This window comes from Stenella coeruleoalba (assembly GCF_951394435.1).
Source record: "Stenella coeruleoalba genome assembly, chromosome: 5".
NCBI lineage: Eukaryota > Metazoa > Chordata > Mammalia > Artiodactyla > Delphinidae > Stenella > Stenella coeruleoalba.
The window spans coordinates 85,164,369-85,183,613 of NC_137150.1; the positions used below are offsets into that span (position 1 = coordinate 85,164,369).

Sequence of the window (19,245 nt, forward strand, 5' to 3'; positions counted from 1 at the left end):
GAACAGTGAGAGACCCACGTATCGCAAAAAAAAAAAAAAAAAAGTAATTACCTGACAGAACTTTGTGTATCTGTCCTTTGCCTGACTCTGATTCATTCATTCTTTATATTTCCAGCATGTCTGCAACGTGCCAGTCCTGATTCTGGGAATATAGCAATGAACAAAAAGAAAAAAAATATTTGCCCTCATGAATCTCCCACTAGAGTGGGAGACAGGAGGCAGAGACAGACAAAAAACAAAATAAGTAAATTTATGTGATATGTTAGATAATGATAAGAGCTATGGAAAAAATGAGAGATCATTGTTCTAGTTGTCTATTGCTGTGTAATAAACTACCCCAAATGTAGTGGCATAAAACGGCAATCATCTTATTTTGCTCAGTCTCTGGTTTGGGAATTCGGACAGGTGACAACAAGGATGGATTATCTCTGCTTCACAGTATCTGGGGCCTCAGTAGGGGAGATTTGAATGGTTGGGGCCTAGAGTCATCTGAAGGCTTCTTTGTTACAGGTCTGGCACCTGGGTTGAAGGTTAAGCTAAGCTGGGATGTCAACAGCAGTGCTTACCTGAAGCCCATGCCACATGGAGAGGTCATTATCACAGCATGGTGGCCTCAGGGCAGTCACACACTTCTTTATGGCAGCTCAGGGCTCCAAGATATAGTGTTCCAGCAAATAAGGCAGAAGCTGCTGTCCTTTTATGACCTGGCCTTGGAAGTCACATAATGTCACTTGTACCATACTCAGTTGGGTGAAGCAGTCACAAGCCCCCCCCACTCCCAGATTCAAGGAGGGAGGGACTTAAACCCCACCTCTCCATGAGAGGCATAGCAAAAAATTTGCAGCCAAGTTTTTAAAGTGTCATGGGAATATTTGGGGAATATTTTATCCTTATTGTTTTGGGTTGAAGTCAAAGAGAAAATGTTCCAGGCCCAAAGTAGATGTGGAGGTGGCTGGAATGGAGGGGAATTTCATGATGCGATCAAGACCAGAAGGAGAACTCAGGCCAGGGAATAGAAGCAGAACAATGATGAGGCTGGATTAAGTGGAAATGACAGAGTATTTAGATTACCAAACACGGATCACTCTTTATCCTAATCTATTTACACTCTTACCTAAATTCTTTAAAATACAGCCTATGTAATTGAATCATTTTTTCAGATGCTTGGGCAATGTCCATAGAATGTTTTCTTTTTTAGCCTTATATCCAAGTAATGATCATATGGACATTATGCTTGAATTGCCCCTTCCTCATACCCTCTTGCCTTTCTGGAAAACTGCACATCATTGTTTACAATTTAGCCCAGGTCAGATATCATCTCCTCTGCATAGCCCTCCATGACCCCACCTTCACGTAGAGCTGCGTACTTCTTCCTTTGCGGTTTTTGTTTAAGGACTGTGTATATACCTCTTTTATAGCACTTATCACAGTGTACTAAGATGACTTGCTTTATTGACTGTCTTTCCCACCAGACTGTTTGTTCTTCATGGCGACACCATATCTTATTCATCTTTGTACTTCCAGTGCCTCTAGAGTTACTGGTACATTTAGACACTTAGTAAATGTTTGCATAAACATTCAGTTGGAATTGAATGGAATATAGTTTTCTTATTCCCAAGGTTTTCATAATTGCCTGGCTTCAGGGATGATCAGTCTGCTCTAAAGAATACCAAGGCTCTTGCCCTTCTCCTGAATGCCTTCTGAGATAGCAGATTTAGTACATTAAGACATTGCTAGATTTATATCTCTGGCCCAGACTTCTCCTCTAAGCTGCAGACTAGGTCAGCTTTCTTTGCTATGTGCTCTCAGAATGTTTATTTCCTTTTACTTATTTCAGTTCATAATTCCATATTCATTTGTGCGGTTGATTAATGTCTGTCCTCCCACTCGACCATACATTTGTAAAAACAGGGGTTGAGACTGTTTATGCTCACACTTGGGTTGCTGGTGATGGGTGCCTGGCACATAGTAGACAGACGCTCCACCAGCTTTTGCTCATTGAATGCTTGGATTGTCATTGTTTACCTGTCTCATGGTCTGCAGTGGTAAGGAACTGTCATAGAAGAGATGGAGGTTACCAGAAAGTAGTATAAGGAATTATTGATTAGCATTTATTTTAGTTAATTATTTAGTTAAATAATTTAAGTCTAAATAAAATACAGAAATCTGTTATGTAGTACAGCTTTCTTAATCAACTAATTTCAGAAACCTTGCATTTCTTTTTTGTCCAAGGTAAGCAACAGTGGAGCACAGATTATTGCAGGATTTGAAGATGGCGTTGTTCGAATTCTTGAACTTTATGATCCAGACGGGCTCACAAGTTTTGTGGGACGGAAGAGAGTTTCAGATGCAGATATTTGTTTGAAACAGGTTTTCAAACCTCATACTTCTCCTGTCACTGCTTTAGCTTATGATCGTGATGGAGAAGTTCTAGCCACAGGGGTAAGTAGTAGATTTCCTTGTGTTTCCTATTGAATTTTCCTGGTTAACCCTGCCTTGTTAGTCTTCCTACTTAATGATGCCTTATTTGCTTATATTCCTTTCTGAGAATATATCCCTATTTTGTTTTCTTTGTATTCAGATTCTTTCAGTATAGTCTGTGCATGACATTTAAAACTATTCTTACAAATTGAGTTGTAATGCTTATTTTAAATGAACAGAAATGTTCAACTGGGAATCATGCAACATGTTTTATGTATAATGAACGTTTTATAACCTAGGTATGTTCTTATGTGGAATTGGCCTAAATGAAGAGAATAAACATGTAAATGCTTTATGCATAAATAGGTGAGCGTATGCATTGTGGAATTTTTTGTGAATCTTATATACAGGTATGGTGAGCATCTTTTCAGAAACACATACAAGAAAACATGGTTTGTCAAGTGTTCTCATGGGGAAAATGAAGCAAATATTTGAAACAAGAATGTTCCCAGAATAACCTGGGGAAATATGATCATTGTAGGTATACGTATACAGTGGGTGTAATATAGCTGTTAAATGCTTCTTTGTACTGTATGCAATATGTTTCGTAATAATATATATTTCGGTATCTCTCTTTTTCTTAGAGTAAAGATCAAACTGTCTTCTTCTTTGAAGTGGAAAGGGGTTATAAGCCAATCGGTTATATTACTACTCCTGGACCTGTTTGCCAGTTAACCTGGTCTACAGCCTCTCATGTAAGTAGTTATTTGTCTTCGTGTTTAAATCTCAGTTACTACGTAGTGAAGTGATCTGGTAGATAGACAATAGTGGGTGGAATTATTAGCTCCACTCCTGGGTCCCGCTGTGAGGGGCCAGGGAAGCTGCTCAGCTTTACTAGTGGAGCGTTACTCAGGAGCTTCAAGCCCTTCCCATTACCTCCTCCTTCTTCCATAATCTAATTATTGTATCAGACTTTGCTTCAACAATGGAGACTTCAGCCCAAAACACAACATGTCAGAATGTGTTGAGTGTACTTGTCCTCATGTTTAATCTCTTTACTTCCCTTCTGCTCCCATTCCAGCTCCATTTTCTCTTCTAATCTTCCATTGCCTCTTTTCTAATAACAATTGGGGATTCAGTATTGATTACTAATCTTATTTAATGCCCCTAATTTCCCTAATTTTGAGCATAGGATACTTCAGTCACCTGAATATTGATTGAATGTCTAAACCAGGTACTTGTACTAGGGTTCCAGCATAATAATAATGCTGATGAACTGCGTAGAGGTACTGTCAGGATTTTGGAGGTGGGGGGTAACATCTTTAATCTATTTTAAGCTCTTCTAAAGAAAATGGCTATAAAAATATAGTAGTACCTAGAAAAAAATATTTTTTAATTAACAAATACTCATTGTTTTCATCTTTGCTAGGCCCTGGCAATGGATTCAATAAGCAGTATATAACAGTATCTTCTGAAGGAGAAAAAAAAAATACACATGTTTAAGAAGTTATATTGATCTGTGATAGAATTATTTAAGATTTCACAAGGGAATGGGTGACTAAATTATCAGTGGTATAGACAATACGTGCTGTGAATATAGAGCATGTATATCAAGAAAGGGAATATCAAGAAAGGGAGAAGTTAACACGTGATGTGAGTTAGTTGAGAGGAGGAGAGTGCAAGTTGTGTAGGCGAAGGAAAGAGAGCTGCAAAGGATGCTCTGTGTTAAAGCATGAGCTATTGTATCACAACATATGATATTTTGTGCATCCTTCAATCATTTCCCTATATAACAAAGTTTTAAAAAACCCAGCATTTTTCAGGGGTTGGGAATGATGGGTGGGAAGGGGGTGGGTGTGACTATAAGGGGCAGCTTGAGGGAGATCTTTGCAGTGGTGGGATAGTTTATGTTTTGATTGTGGGTGGTTGCATGAATCTGCACATGTGATAAAATGACACAGAACTATACACACATTCTATATTAATGTTGATTTCCTAGTTTTGATATTGTTGCAGAAGTAACCAGTGGGAGAAACTGGGCAAAAGGTATAAACCTCTTTGTACTATCTTTGCAGCTTCCTATGAATTAATAGTTACTTCAAAATAAGAAACTAAAACAAAAATTAAGGCAGAAAAGACACCCCCCCCAAAACAAAAAAACAATTCAAAAGTCATTTCAGTCAGTGGTGCCAATTAACACTTATATTTCTAGTATTATTTGGGAATTAGTAAGTAAGTTACTCTCATCTCACAATATATACATGCGCCAAATCATCACGTTATGCACCTTAAACTTACACAATGTTATGTCAGTTATATTACAATGAAGCTGAGGGAAAAAAGTAAATTAACATGTATAACTGATACTGCACACTTCAGTTGTCCAAATAGCAATAGCTGTTAGCCCCTACCAGCTCACTGGTCAGACCTCCTACCTTCCTGAATGCATTAAGCTTCTGCTCATTATTTTGGTTTCCAATAAAGCTGCATCACACACAGAACCATTCCATCTGCAGTGGTCACTACCATGATCACTTAGGCAGCAGTGTGGAGAAGTTACAAGGGAGCCAAATGAGAGGCAGGTAGATCTATTGGACAGCTGTGTTCCAGAGAAGATGTGACCAAAGTGTGAAAGACTGTGTGGATAAGAGATAGGTAGAATTGACTGAACTTGGTGATCTTCCGAATTTCTGGGGGTGATTTTGATGTGTCTAAATGAAATTCATTAGAGTTTTTCTAAGACATGTTTTTCCTCCTGCATTTTTCTGAGAACACCATTCTCCCTGTTACCTAAACCAGAAAATCTTTAGAGTCATCTCTTCCCTACCTCTAACCGCCCTGCTTTGGTGGTTCACCAAGCCCCCCCATTGGTTATGCACCCTAAACATCTGTTAAATCTGTCTCTTCCTCTATGTTGTCTTGTTCCTCTTTGTTTCATGCACTAAGCTTTGAACTTGATCTTCTCTGCCTAAAATGACCTCCTTCTTGTCATCCTAGCACACATCAACTCACTATATTTTAACACACAGTTTAATATTTTATTAAGGATTTTTGCATCTACATTCATAACAGAGTGATAATTTCCCCCTTTTGTAATGTCCTTGCCAGGTTTGGAATCAAGGTATTTCTGTCCTCTTTTTTTTTTTTTTTTTTAAAAAAAAGTCTTTTCTATTCTCTGGACCTGATTTGTTGTTTGTAGGAGGATTTTTAATAATGGATTGAATTTCTTCAGTAGATGTCTTCTTTTAGCAGTTTATAGTTCTATAACTTCCAACCCACAATTTTATACCCAGTGGTAGTATCTTTCAAAAATGAAAGTAAGTAAACAATAATGTGACTTTTTGGATGAAATGAGCAACTCCTGTTCTCATGCAGCTTAGGGTTGTGCAAATGTTTTAAAGGCAAAGGCCCAGCAGAATGTCAGACTCCCTTTTCTGCGTTTCCCTTTTCTCTGGTATCATGTGCCATCAGGTCCTAACTTTCTTGTCACTTTGAACTTCAGCTTGTGTCTATTCATCTCTGAGAGAATGCCTAAAGCTCTAGAACACTGCATTCTGTTTGGCTTCTAGGTCCCATGCAGTAAGTTGACCAATGCCCTTAGGAGAAAGAGGTGCAGAGAATGCCCAGCTCACCTCACCTAGCTTCCCTTCTCCTGCTATCTTGGCTCTTAGAGCTGTGGCTTTACTGGTTTCTCTGTGTTGTCTTGAACTAGCTGGTTTAGCATAGTTTTCATGTGTCATTGAATTCAGTTTGCTAACATTAGTGTTTTTCATCTATGTTTATAAAAAAGATTTGGATAATATTTTCTGTCTTCATAGTTCATCATCAAGTTTGTTATTAAGGTTTTTTTCATCTCCTAAGATGAGTTGTAAACTATTCTTTCTCTCTATTCTCTTGAAGAATTTGTAATATATTAGAATTTTGAGTTTTTGGCAGACTTGGTAGTAGAGCCATCAGAGCATAGGGTTTTTTTTTTTTTTGAGGTGCTTTAAAAAAATTAATTCAATGCTTTTAATGATTATAATTCTTCTTTTTAAATTTTAAAGTATAATTGACATAAATAAGTCTCAGATATGCGACATGATTTGATAATTGTATACATTGAGAACTGATCACCACAATAAGTCTAGTTAACATCTGTTACCATACATGAGAACTTTTGAGATCTACTCTGAGCAACATTCAAATATGCAGTACAGTATTATTAACTATAGTCATCATGCTGTACATTACATTCCTATGACTTATTTTATCACTGGAAATTTGTACATTTTGAACCCCTCCATTTTATCATCACCCAGCCCCTGCCTCTGGCAACCACCAGTCTGTTTTCTGTGCCTAATGTTTTTTTCTTTTTTAAAGATTCCACATACAATTGATATCATGCAATATTTGTCTTTCTTTTCCTGACTTATTTCACTTAGCATAATGTCCTCAAGGTCCATCCATATTGTTGCAAATGATAAGATTTCATTCTTTTTTATGGCTGAATAATATTCCATTGTGTACATATAATCACAATGGAATATTTTCTTTATCCATTCACCCTTCAATGAACACATAGTTTCCATATCTTGGCTATTGTAAAGAATATTGTGATAAACTTGAGGGTGCATGTATCTTTTCCAGTTAATGTTTTCATCTCAGATAAATACCCTGAAGTGGGATTGCTGGATCATGTGGTAGTTCTATTTTTAATTTTTTGAAGAATCTCCACAATGTTTTCCATAGTGGCTGTACTGATTTATGTTCTCACCAACAGTGCACAAGGGTTCCCTTTTCTCTACATCTTAGCCAACATTTCTTGTTTTTTTGATAATAGCTATTCTAACAGGTGTGAGGTGATATCTCATTGTGGTTTTGATTTGCAGTTCCCTGATGATTAGTGATGTTGAGCATATCTTCATGTACTTGTTGTCTGTCTCTATGTCTTCTTTGGAAAAATGTCTGTTCAGATCTTCTTCCCCCTTTATAATTGGATTCTTTGTGCTTTTTTTTTTGCTAATGAGTTGTATGAGTTCTTTATGTATTTTGGATATTAGTCCCTTTTCAGATAGATTATTTGCAAATATTTTTGCTTATTCATAAGGTTGCCTTTCATTTTGTTGAGTTCTTTGCTGTGCAAAAGCTTTTTTAGTTTGATGTAGTCTCACTTTGTTTTTGTTTTGTTTTTGTTTTTGCTTTTGTTGCCTTTGCTTTTGGTGTCAGATCCAAAAACTCATCGCAAAGACCAATGACAAGGTCAAGGAACTTACTGCCTATGTTTTCTGTAAGGAGTTTTATGGTTTCAGGTCTTACGTTCAAGTCTTTAATTTGTTTTGAGTTAATTTTTGTGCACGGTATAAGATAGTCCAGTTTCATCCTTTTGCCTGTGGCTGTCCAGTTTTCCCAGCACCATTTATTGAAGAGACTGTCTTAACCCCCTTGTGTAGTCTTGGCTCCTTTGTCATAAATTAATTTACCACATATATGTGGATTTATTTTTGGGTTCTCTATTCTGTTCCATTGATCTCTATGACTGTTTTTATGCCAATACCTTATTGTTTTGATTACTACAGCTTTGCAGTATAGTTTGAAATCAGGTAGTGTGATGCCTCCAGCTTTGACTTCTTTCTCAATATTGCTTTGGCTATTCAGGGTCTCTTGTGGGTCCAATCAGATGTATTCTTCTTGGTTTAATTTTGGTAAGTACATTTTTCCCCCCTAGGGAACTTGTTTATTTCCTTTGAATTTTCAAATTTTTTGTCTGTAATTTTTGTAATATTCTTAATGTCACAGGATCTGTAATGATGTTTCCTTTTCAGTTTTTTATACTGGTCATTTTTTTCCCTTCCTCTTGCTTAATCTTCCTAGATGTTTGTCAATTAGTGTTTTCAAGGAACTTTTTACTTTATTGATTTTATTTTGGTTTTTATTTTATTAAGTTATATTCTTTTATTACAATCCTACATTTACTGTCTTAAGGTTTATTTTCTTGTTTTCTAATTTCATGAAACGGATATTTATATTTTATTATTATTCTTTATATGTATCTTTATGTGTACCTTATAAAGCTATAGCCTTTAATGTATCCCACAAGTTTTGATAATGTAGTATTTTTATTATCATCCAGTTGAAAATATTTTCTCAGTTTCATTTTGATTTCCTTGACCTATGGACTATTAAAAAGTATTGATATTTTATTGTTTATTTTTAATCTTTTTTTTTTTTGGCTGTATTGGGTCTTTGTTGCTGTGCACAGGGTTTCTCTAGTTGCGGTGAGTGGGGGCTACTCTTTGTTGTGGTGCACAGGCTTCTCATTGCAGTGGATTCTCTTGTTGTGGAGCATGGGCTCTAGGCACACAGGCTCAGTAGTTGCAGCACATGGACCCTAGAGTTCATGGGTTTCAGTAGTTGCGGTGCATGGGCTTAGTAGTTGCAGCATGTGGGCTGTAGGGTGCACAGGCTTTAGTAGTTGTGGCTCATGGGCTCTAGAGTGCAGGCTCAGTAGTTGTGGCACACAGGCTTAGTTCTCTGCGACATGTGGGATCTTCCTGGACCAGGGATCGAGCCTGTGTCCCCTACATTGGCAGGGAAATTCTTGACCACTGCACCACAGGGAAATCCTTTATTTTTATTATTTAAACTTTATTTTTATTGAAGTATAGTTGATTTACAATATTAGTTTCAGGTGTACAATATAGTGATTCAGTATTTTTATAGATTATACTCCACTTGAATTGATTATAAAATATTGGCTATATTCCCTATGCTGTACAATATATTCATGTGGCTGGTTTATTTTATACATAGTAGTTTGTACCTCTTAATCCCCTACCTGTATCTTGTCCTCCATCTCCACTGGTAACCACTAGTTTATTCTCTATATCTGTGAGTCTGTTTCTGTTTTGTTATATTCACTAGTTTGTTTCATTTTTAGATTCCACATATAAGTGATAACATACAGTATTTCTCTTTGTCTGACTTATTTCACTAAGCATGATACCGTTCAGGTCCATCCATGTTGTTGCAAATGCAAAATTTCATTCTTTTTTATGGCTGAGTAACCACATCTTCTTTATCCATTCATTTGTTGATGGACAGTTAGGTTGTTTCCATGTCTTAGCTGTTGTAAATAATGCTGCTATGAACATTGGGGTGCATGTATCTTTTCAAATTAGTGTTTTTGGGTTTTGTTTTGTTGGGGATATATACCCAGAAGTAGAATTGCCAGATCATATGGTAGTAATATTTTTAGCTTTTTTAGTAACCTCCATACTGTTTTTTTTTACAGTAGCTTCATCAATTTACATTCCCACTGACAGTGTACCAGGGTTCCCTTTTCTCCACATCCTCCCCAACACTTATTAATTATGGTCTTTGGGTTGATAGCCATTCTGGCAGTTGTGGGATGATATCTCTTTGTGGGCTTTGATTTGCAATTCCCTGATGGTTAGTGATGTTGAGCATGTTTTCATATGCCTGTTGACCATTTGTATGTCTTCTTTTAAAAAAATGTCTATTCAGGTCTTCTGACCATTTTTAAAATTGTTTGAATATCGAGTTGTATGAGCTGTTTATATATTTTGGATATTAACCCCTTATGGGTCATGTCATTTGCCAATATTTTCTCTTGTTTAGTAGGTTGTCTTTTTGTCAGTGGTTTACTTTGCTGTGCAAAAGATTAAGTTTAATTAGGTCCCATTTGTTTATTTTTGCTTTTGTTTCCTTTGTTTTAGGAAACAGATCCAAAAAAATATTGTATGGTTTTGGTCAAAGAGTGTTCTGCCTATGTGTTCTTCTAGGAGTGTAATGGTTTCTGGTCTTACATTTAGCTCTATAATCCGTTTTGTGTTTATTTTTTGTATATGGTGTGAGAAAATGTTTTAGTTTCATTCTCTAACATATAGCTGTCCAGTTTTCCCAGCATCATTTATTAAAGGGACTCCTTTCCCCATTGTATATTCTTGCCTCTTGTTGTAGATTAATTTTGCCCATAAGTGTGTGGTTTATTTCTGGGCTCTCTATTCTGTTCCATTGATCTATGTGTCTGTTTTTATGCCAGTACCATACTGTTTTGATTACTGTAGCTTTGTAGTATAGTCTGAAATCATGGCATGTGATACCTCCAGCTTTGTTCTTTTTTTTCAAGATTGCTTTGGCTATTCAGTGTCTTTTATAGTTCCATACAAATTTTAGGGTTATTTGTTTTATTTCTGTGAAAAATGCCATCAGTATTTTAATGGGCATTGCATTAAATCTGTAGATTGCCTTAGGTAGTATGGTCATTTTAACAATATTAATTCTTCCAATTCATGAACATGGGGTATTTTTCCATTTCTTTGTATCTTCAACTTCATCAATGTCTTATAGTTTTCAAAGTATAGATCTCCTACCTCCTTGGTTAAGTTTATTCCTAGGTATTTTATTATTTTTCATGTGGTTTTAAAAAGGACTGTTTTCTCGCTTTTTCTTTTTGGTAGTTCATTATTAGTGTATAGAAAAGCAACAAATTTCTGTATATTAATCTTTTTTTGCCTTTTTTATTTCTGTTTATTGTAAAGTTTATTTATTTTTACAATTGCTTCAATTTCAACATTTGCAAGGACAACCGCAGAAACAAACTTTTTATCAAATTTGTTGTCATATCCTAGTATATGCCTAAATTCTTAGAAAGTGTCATTTTATATTTGCAAACATTCACTCCGCTTAAGCATACTTTGGGGTGATTGATATGTTCATACATGTAAAATAGATTCTAGGTAATCAAGAACTAAAGCATCAGACAATCAGGAACAAAAGTTTGCAAATTAGCCTTGAATAAGATGTTTATAAATGAATATTTTATCAGTCTGGCATTCTGCTATAACAGAATACCATATACTAGGTGCCTTAAACAACAAACATTTATTTCTCACTGTTCTGGAGGCTGGAAGTCTGAGATCAGCCTCATGGTCAGCATGCTCGGATGCTAGCATGGTCAGATTCATAGTGAGGGCCTTCTACCTGCTTTCCAGATCACTGCCTTCTTGCTGATTCCTCACATGGAGAGAGAGAGAGCTCTGGTCTCTTCATCTTATAAAAGTACTAGCCCCATAATGGGAGCTCCACCCTAAGGACTTCATCTAAATCTAATTACCTCCCAAAGCCCCCACCTCCACATAGGGTTTCAACATATGGATTTTGGAGGAACCCAAATATTTAGTCCATAGTAAGTGGCAAGCAGTTATTCCCTAAAAATATTTGATTTCAGGAAGTGTATTTTACTGAAGATCATTTAGGATATGTTGTTAGTATCTAAAATATTTGGGATACATTATCTAACCTTTCAATATTAGCATCCAACTTGTATCATTTCTTGAATAAGACAAGGGTAGACTGATTTTTTCAATTTCTGAGAGAGATTAATGAATCAAAAAGAATGACAAGATTAATAGTTGCTATATTCTTAAAGTTATGAGAATTAAAATATTCAATATTTTTCATCATGGAGAAAGTATGTTTACTAATTATCAAATTGGAAAATTGAAATGATACACTTCAGTTCATCCCCAAAATGCAATATTACTCAAGTGATAAAAGCTTAATAAATGTATTTTTGAGTGCACTACTTGAAAATTTGAAAAAAAATATTCTCCACAATGAAGGGGCTTTGATTTAGTTAGTTCTTATTGGTTCTTATTGGTAGTTTTCCCAATGTTAGTAACTTTGTCATATAGAGTAATTACAGAGTGTAACCAGTGGGTGACTATTACATTAACTATGATTTGTCAATTGAATCTGTTAATTTAATAAGGAGTAAATGTCTAGGTCTTAACAATAACAATGGAGTTCTTCATAGTACTTCACAAATACCCAGCCAACCCTTGTCAATTAATTTGCTTAGTGGAATTTAGATGACCTTCATAAAATATCCTCTTGATTTATCTAGTCACGTTGTAAATAAAAAGATTAATCAAGGTGTAATACAAAAGAAAATGAGTTTCCTTTTATAGAATTTCACTTGATTAGAAAAGGAAATCTATAAAATGTGGTAGAGAAGTATTAAAGCTCCTTATTCCTATAGGGCATATATTCTGCTGCTTTGATTCATTTTGGGGATGAAGTCTATAAATAAATGTATATGTAAGAAAACCACAGCACTTTCTCTTTAGATGATTCTGAAGTTTTCTAGTTACCTAGCAAAAATGGCATGACATGCATATATATGTATATATGCATATATGTGTATATACATAATATATATGTCATGTTTCTGTATACATATATGCATACTGTACATAAATATCAGTCTTCAAAATTTAAATAAATTTACTGGTTGTTGACATACAGCTTTTCATGAAGGAATTTTGTAAGACAGATTAAAAACAGGAAGAATAGAAACTGCAAAACAGTGCCTCTTACATCTTTCATCTCTAAAACATAAACTACATTCAGTCATCAAGGATACAGACCTTCATGAAGGATAGAGAAGTATAATGAAATTGAATTTTCAGGTATTTTAGAATTAACAATGTGATGAGAGTGACTTACTGTGATACACATGATGGATGAAAAATATCTGGTTGAGTTATTACAATTACAACGATGATTTTGTCATTTTATCACAAAAAATAACCCAACATCTTCCACTTGAATAAGATTACTTAAGAATGTGTGCATAGAACATACAATTGGGTAAGGGTCTGCATTAGCTCATGGAGTACTAGGTGGCTCAATTCAACCTTTTCATGAGGATAAATAAAAGGTTTGACAGAATAACCAAGGCATCTTATTGGTGGTGTGAGATGTAGCACAAACACTGGGAAAACTTCAAGTACCGAAAACTGATTCTGCTAAGAGGGCAGGCATATTCTGATCAAAAGGAAAAAAAGGAAAGAAAGAAAAAAAACAAAGCCTCAAAAATTGGCTCTTTTTTTTTTTTTTTGCGGTACGTGGGCCTCTCATTGTCGTAGCCTCTCCCGTTGCAGAGCACAGGCTCCGGGCGTGCAGGCTCAGCGGCTCCGCGGCATGTGGGACCCATGCGGACTGGGGCACGAACCCATGTCCCCTGTATCGGCAGACGGACTCTCTCAACCACTGCACCACCAGGGAAGCCCAAAAGTTGGCTATCTTTTTGATGTCCTCCTTAGTCTATGGAGACTCATGTTCAAGATGAGGGCATAGCAAAGGAAGAAATTATGACAAACCTTCACTAACTTAAGCTTTTTTTTTTTTTCTTTTAAGGTTTAAACAAGGAACCAGCTAAAGGATCCATTCTAATTCACTATTTTTTTCTAACTCTCCGTCCATCCATCTCCCTCTCCTCCTTGGCAACCACTAACTAAAGCTTATATCCCCCAAAACTATGTACTAAGATAAAGATGAACCATAAGTTAAATTGCTCTAAAATGCACACTTATGGCCCTGTGTTGGATCACCCAAGTGATTTGGAAATCTTCAAATATGAAAATTGGAATAATGTAGTTCTAGACTAATAGAAACCCCAGAAGACCTCAGGAGAAAGAAACTCTTTCCTCCTCTACAGGGGAAAAATATTCTAACATCAAGTAAAGAAAGGTTGATTGAAAATTCCAATAAATTGTTTCTCTAACATTATTTCCAATGTCTGGATGCTTGAAGGGAATAAGCTGGTGAAGCCATGTAGAGACACGTGACCTTGATTTATATTTTTGGGTATCTATGAGTGAAGATATTCCTTGGATAAGGAATGTTGTTGCTACCATTGGCTGTATCAGGAAGACAGACAATTGCTAATGGCTCAAGATTTTATAAAAATATTGATGAACTAGTTGTTGGCCAGGGCATCCAGTGCTAAGATGACTACCAGAAGTATCTCCAACTATGTTGACCCTTGGGTCCTGACCTTTATCATGGGTGTCCTGGTTAAGGGATGTAAAACAGCAACTCTCCAGTGGGTTTATCATGCATGATGGTAGTTGATACCATGTGTATAGTGTATGACTGTATATTAATCTTGTATTTTGCAACTTTATTCTAATACAGACTTTAGGATTTTTCTATGTATAGTATCATGTCATCTGTAAAAAGTGAGTTTTACTTCTACCCTTCCAATTTGTCTTATTTTTCTTATTTGATTGCTGTTGACAGGCCTTCCAATACTATGTTAAAAATATTAATAGAATTGGTGAGAGTGGGCATCCTTGTCTTTTTCCTGATTTTATAGGAAAAGCTTTCAGTTTTTCACTATTGAGTATGATGATAGCTCTGCATTTGTCATAAATGGCCCTTTTTATGTTGAGGTATGTTCCCTCAAGGCCAACATTGATAAGTTGTTTTTTTTTTTTAATCATGAATGGATGTTGAAATTCATGAAATGCTTTTTCTGCATCTATTGAGATGATAATGTGATTTTTTAACATCTTTATTGGAGTATAATTGCTTTACGATAGTGTGTTTCTGCTTTATAACAAAGTAAATCAGTCATACATATACATATGTGCCCATATCTCTTCCCTCTTGCGTCTCCCTCCCTCTGAGCCTCCCTATCCCACCCCTCTAGGTGGTCAAAAAGCACCGAGCTGATCTCCCTGTGCTATGCGGCTGCTTCCCACTGGCTATCTATTTTACGTTTGGTAGTGTATATATGTCCATGCCACTCTCTCGCTATGTCACAGATTACCCTTCCCCCTCCCCATATCCTCAAGTCCGTTCTCTAGTAGGTCTGTGTCTTTATTCCTGTCTTACCCCTAGGTTCTTCATGACATTTTTTTTTCTTAAATTCCATATATATGTGTTAGCATACGGTATTTGTCTTTCTCTTTCTGACTTACTTCACTCTGTATAACAGACTCTAGGTCCATCCACTTCATTACAAATAGCTCAATTTTGTTTCTTTTTATGGCTGAGTAATATTCCATTGTATATATGTGCCACATCTTCGTTATCCATTCATCTGATGATGGACACTTAGGTTGATTCCATCTCCGGGCTATTGTAAATAGAGATGCAATGAACATTTTCATACATGACTCTTTTTGAATTATGGTTTTCTCAGGGTATATGCCCAGTAGTGGGATTGCTGGGTCATATGGTAGTTCTATTTGCAGTTTTTTAAGGAACCTCCATACTGTTCTCCATAGTGGCAGTACTAATTCACATTCCCACCAGCAGTGCAAGAGTGCTCCCTTTTTTTTTTTTTTTTTGCAGTACGCGTGCCTCTTGTTGTTGTGGCGTCTCTCGTGGAGCACAGGCTCCAGATGCGCGGGCTCAGCGGCCATGGCTCACGGGCCCAGCCACTCCACGGCATGTGGGATCTTCCAGGACTGGGGCACGAACCTGTGTCCCCTGCATCAGCAGGAGGACTCTCAACCACTGCGCCACCAGGGAAGCCCGAGTGTTCCCTTTTCTCCACACCCTCGCCAGCATTTATTGTTTCTAGATGTTTTGGTGATGGACATTCTGACTGCTGTGAGACGATATCTCATTGTAGTTTTGATTTGCATTTCTCTAATGATTAATGATGCTGAGCATTCTTTCATGTGTTTGTTGGCAGTCTGTATATCTTCTTTGGAGAAATGTCTATTTAGGTCTTCTGCCCATTTTTGGATTGGGTAGTTTGTTTTTTTGTTATTGAGCTGCATGAGCTGCTTATAAATTTTGGAGATTAATCCTTTGTCAGTTGCTTCATTTGCAAATATTTTCTCCCATTCTGAGGGTTGTCTTTTGGTCTTGTTTATGGTTTCCTTTGCTGTGCAAAAGCTTTGAAGTTTCATTAGGTCCCATTTGCTTATTTATGCTTTTATTTCCATTTCTCTAGGAGGTGGGTCAAAAAGGATCTTGCTGTGATTTATGTCATAGAGTGTTCTGCCTATGTTTTCCTCTAAGAGTTTGATAGTTTCTGGCCTTATATTTAGGTCTTTAATCCATTTTGAGCTTATTTTTGTGTATGGTGTTAGGGAGTGATCTAATCTCATACTTTTACATGTACCTGTCCAGTTTTCCCAGTACCACTTATTGAAGAGGCTGTCCTTTCTCCACTGTACATTCCTGCCTCCTTTATCAAAGATAAGGTGACCATATGTGCATGGGTTTATCTCTGGGCTTTCTATCCTGTTCCATTGATCTATCTTTCTGTTTTGTGCCAGTACCATACTGTCTTGATTACTGTAGCTTTGTAGTATAGTCTGAAGTCAGGGAGCCTGATTCCTCCAGCTCCGTTTTTCTTTCTCAAGATTGCTTTGGCTATTTGGGGTCTTTTGTATTTCCATACAAATTGTGAAATTTTTTGTTCTGGTTCTGTGAAAAATGCCAGTGGTAGTTTGATAGGGATTGCATTGAATCTGTAGATTGCTTTGGGTAGTAGAGTCTTTTTCACAATGTTGATTCTTCCTATCCAAGAACATGGTATATCTCTCCATCTATTTGTATCATCTTTAATTTCTTTCATCAGTGTCTTATAATTTTCTGCATACAGGTCTTTTGTATCCTTAGGTAGGTTTATTCCTAGATATTTTATTCTTTTTGTTGCAATGGTAAATGGGAGTGTTTTCTTGATTTCACTGTCAGATTTTTCATCATTAGTGTATAGGAATGCCAGAGACTTCTGTGCATTAATTTTGTATCCTGCTACTTTACCAAATTCATTGATTAGCTCTAGTAGTTTTCTGGGAGCATCTTTAGGATTCTCTGTGTATAGTATCATGTCATCTGCAAACAGTGACAGCTTTACTTCTTCTTTTCCGATTTGGATTCCTTTTATTTCCTTTTCTTCTCTGATTGCTGTGGCTAAAACTTCCAAAACTATGTTGAATAAGAGTGGTGAGAGTGGGCAACCTTGTCTTGTTGCTGATGTTAGAGGAAATGCTTTCAGTTTTTCACCATTGAGGATGATGTTGGCTGTAGGTTTGTCATATATGGCCCTTATTATGTTGAGGAAAGTTCCCTCTATGCCTACTTTCTGCAGGATTTTTATCATAAATGGGTGTTGAATTTTGTCAAAAGCTTTCTCTGCATCTATTGAGATGATCATATGGTTTTTCTCCTTCAATTTGTTAATATGGTTTATCACATTGATAGATATGCGTATACTGAAGAATCCTTGCATTCCTGTAAGAAACCCCACTTGATCATGGTGTATGATCCTTTTAATGTGCTGTTGGATTCTGTTTGCTAGTATTTTGTTGAGGATTTTTGCATCTATGTTCATCAGTGATATTGGTCTGTAGTTTTCTTTCTTTGTGACATCCTTGTCTGGTTTTGGTATCAGGGTGATGGTGGCCTCGTAGAATGAGTTTGGGAGTGTTCCTCCCTCTGCTATATTTTGGAAGAGTTTGAGAAGGATAGGTGTTAGCTCTTCTGTAAATGTTTGATAGAATTCGCCTGTGAAGCCATCTGGTCCTGGACTTTTGTTTGTTAGAAGATTTTGAATCACAGTTTCAATTTCAGTGCTTGTGATTGGTCTGTTCATATTTTCTATTTCTTCCTGATTCAGTCTTGGCAGGTTGTGTATTTCTAAGAATTTGTCCATTTCTTCCAGGTTGTCCATTTTATTGGCATAGAGTTGCTTGTAGTAATCTCTCATGATCTTTTGTATTTCTGCAGTGTCAGTTGTTACTTCTCCTTTTTCATTTCTAATTCTATTGATTTGAGTCTTCTCCCTTTTTTTCTTGTTGAGTCTTGCTAATGGTTTATCAATTTTGTTTATCTTCTCAAAGAACCAGCTTTAGTTTTGTTGATCTTTGCTATCATTTCCTTCATTTCTTTTTCATTTATTTCTGATCTGATCTTTATGAGTTCTTTCCTTCTGCTAACTTTGGGGTTTTTTTGCTCTTCTTTTTCTAATTGCTTTAGGTGCAAGGTTAGGTTGTTTCTTAAGATGGGATTGTATTGCTATAAACTTTCCTCTTAGAACTGCTTTTGCTGCATCCCATAGGTTTTGGGTCGTCGTGTCTCCATTGTCATTTGTTTCTAGGTATTTTTTGATTTCCTCTTTGATTTCTTCAGTGATCACTTCGTTATTAAGTAGTGTATTGTTTAGCCTCCATGTGTTTGTATTTTTTACAGATCTTTTCCAGTAATTGATATCTAGTCTCATAGCGTTGTGGTCAGAAAAGATACTTGGTACAATTTCAGTTTTCTTAAATTTACCAAGGCTTGATTTGTGACCCAAGACATGATCTAACCTGGAGAATGTTCCATGAGCACTTGAGAAAAATGTGTATTCTGTTGTTTTTGGATGGAATGTCCTATAAATATCAATTAAGTCCATCTTGTTTAATGTATCATTTAAAGCTTGTGTTTCCTTATTTATTTTCATTTTGGATGATCTGTCTGTTGGTGAAAGTAGGGTGTTAAAGTCCCCTACTATGAATGTGTTACTGTCGATTTCCCCTTTTATGGCTGTTAGTATTTGCCTTGTATATTGAGGTGCTCCTATGTTGGGTGCATAAATATTTACAATTGTTATATTTTCTTCTTGGATCGATCCCTTGATCGTTATGTAGTGTCCTTCTTTGTTCTCGTCTAATAGTCTTTATTTTAAAGTCTATTTTGTCTGATATGAGAATTGCTACTCCAGCTTTCTTTTGGTTTCCATTTGCATGGAATATCTTTTTCCATCCCCTTACTTTCAGTCTGTATGTGTCTCTAGGTCTGAAGTGGGTCTCTTGTAGACAGCATATATATGGGTCTTGTTTTTGTATCCATTCAGCCAATCTCTGTCTTCTGGTGGGAGCATTTAGTCCATTTACATTTAAGGTAATTATCGATATGTATGTTTCTATTCTCATTTTGTTAATTGTTTTGGGTTCATTATTGTAGGTCTTTTCCTTCTCTTGTGTTTCTTGCCTAGAGAAGTTCCTTTAACATTTGTTGTAAAGCTGG

General features: G+C 36.3%; 1 protein-coding gene across 1 annotated transcript in view; it reads left to right on the forward strand.

The window, feature by feature from the left end:
* Positions 1-19,245, forward strand: part of CFAP44 (cilia and flagella associated protein 44) — a 134,092-nt gene that overhangs the window by 41,438 nt on the left and 73,409 nt on the right. The window contains exons 14-15 of the mRNA XM_079922398.1: positions 2,233-2,442; positions 3,066-3,176. Of these exons, the coding sequence (XP_079778524.1) occupies positions 2,233-2,442; positions 3,066-3,176 (321 nt within the window). The remainder of the gene's footprint in view (positions 1-2,232; positions 2,443-3,065; positions 3,177-19,245) is intronic.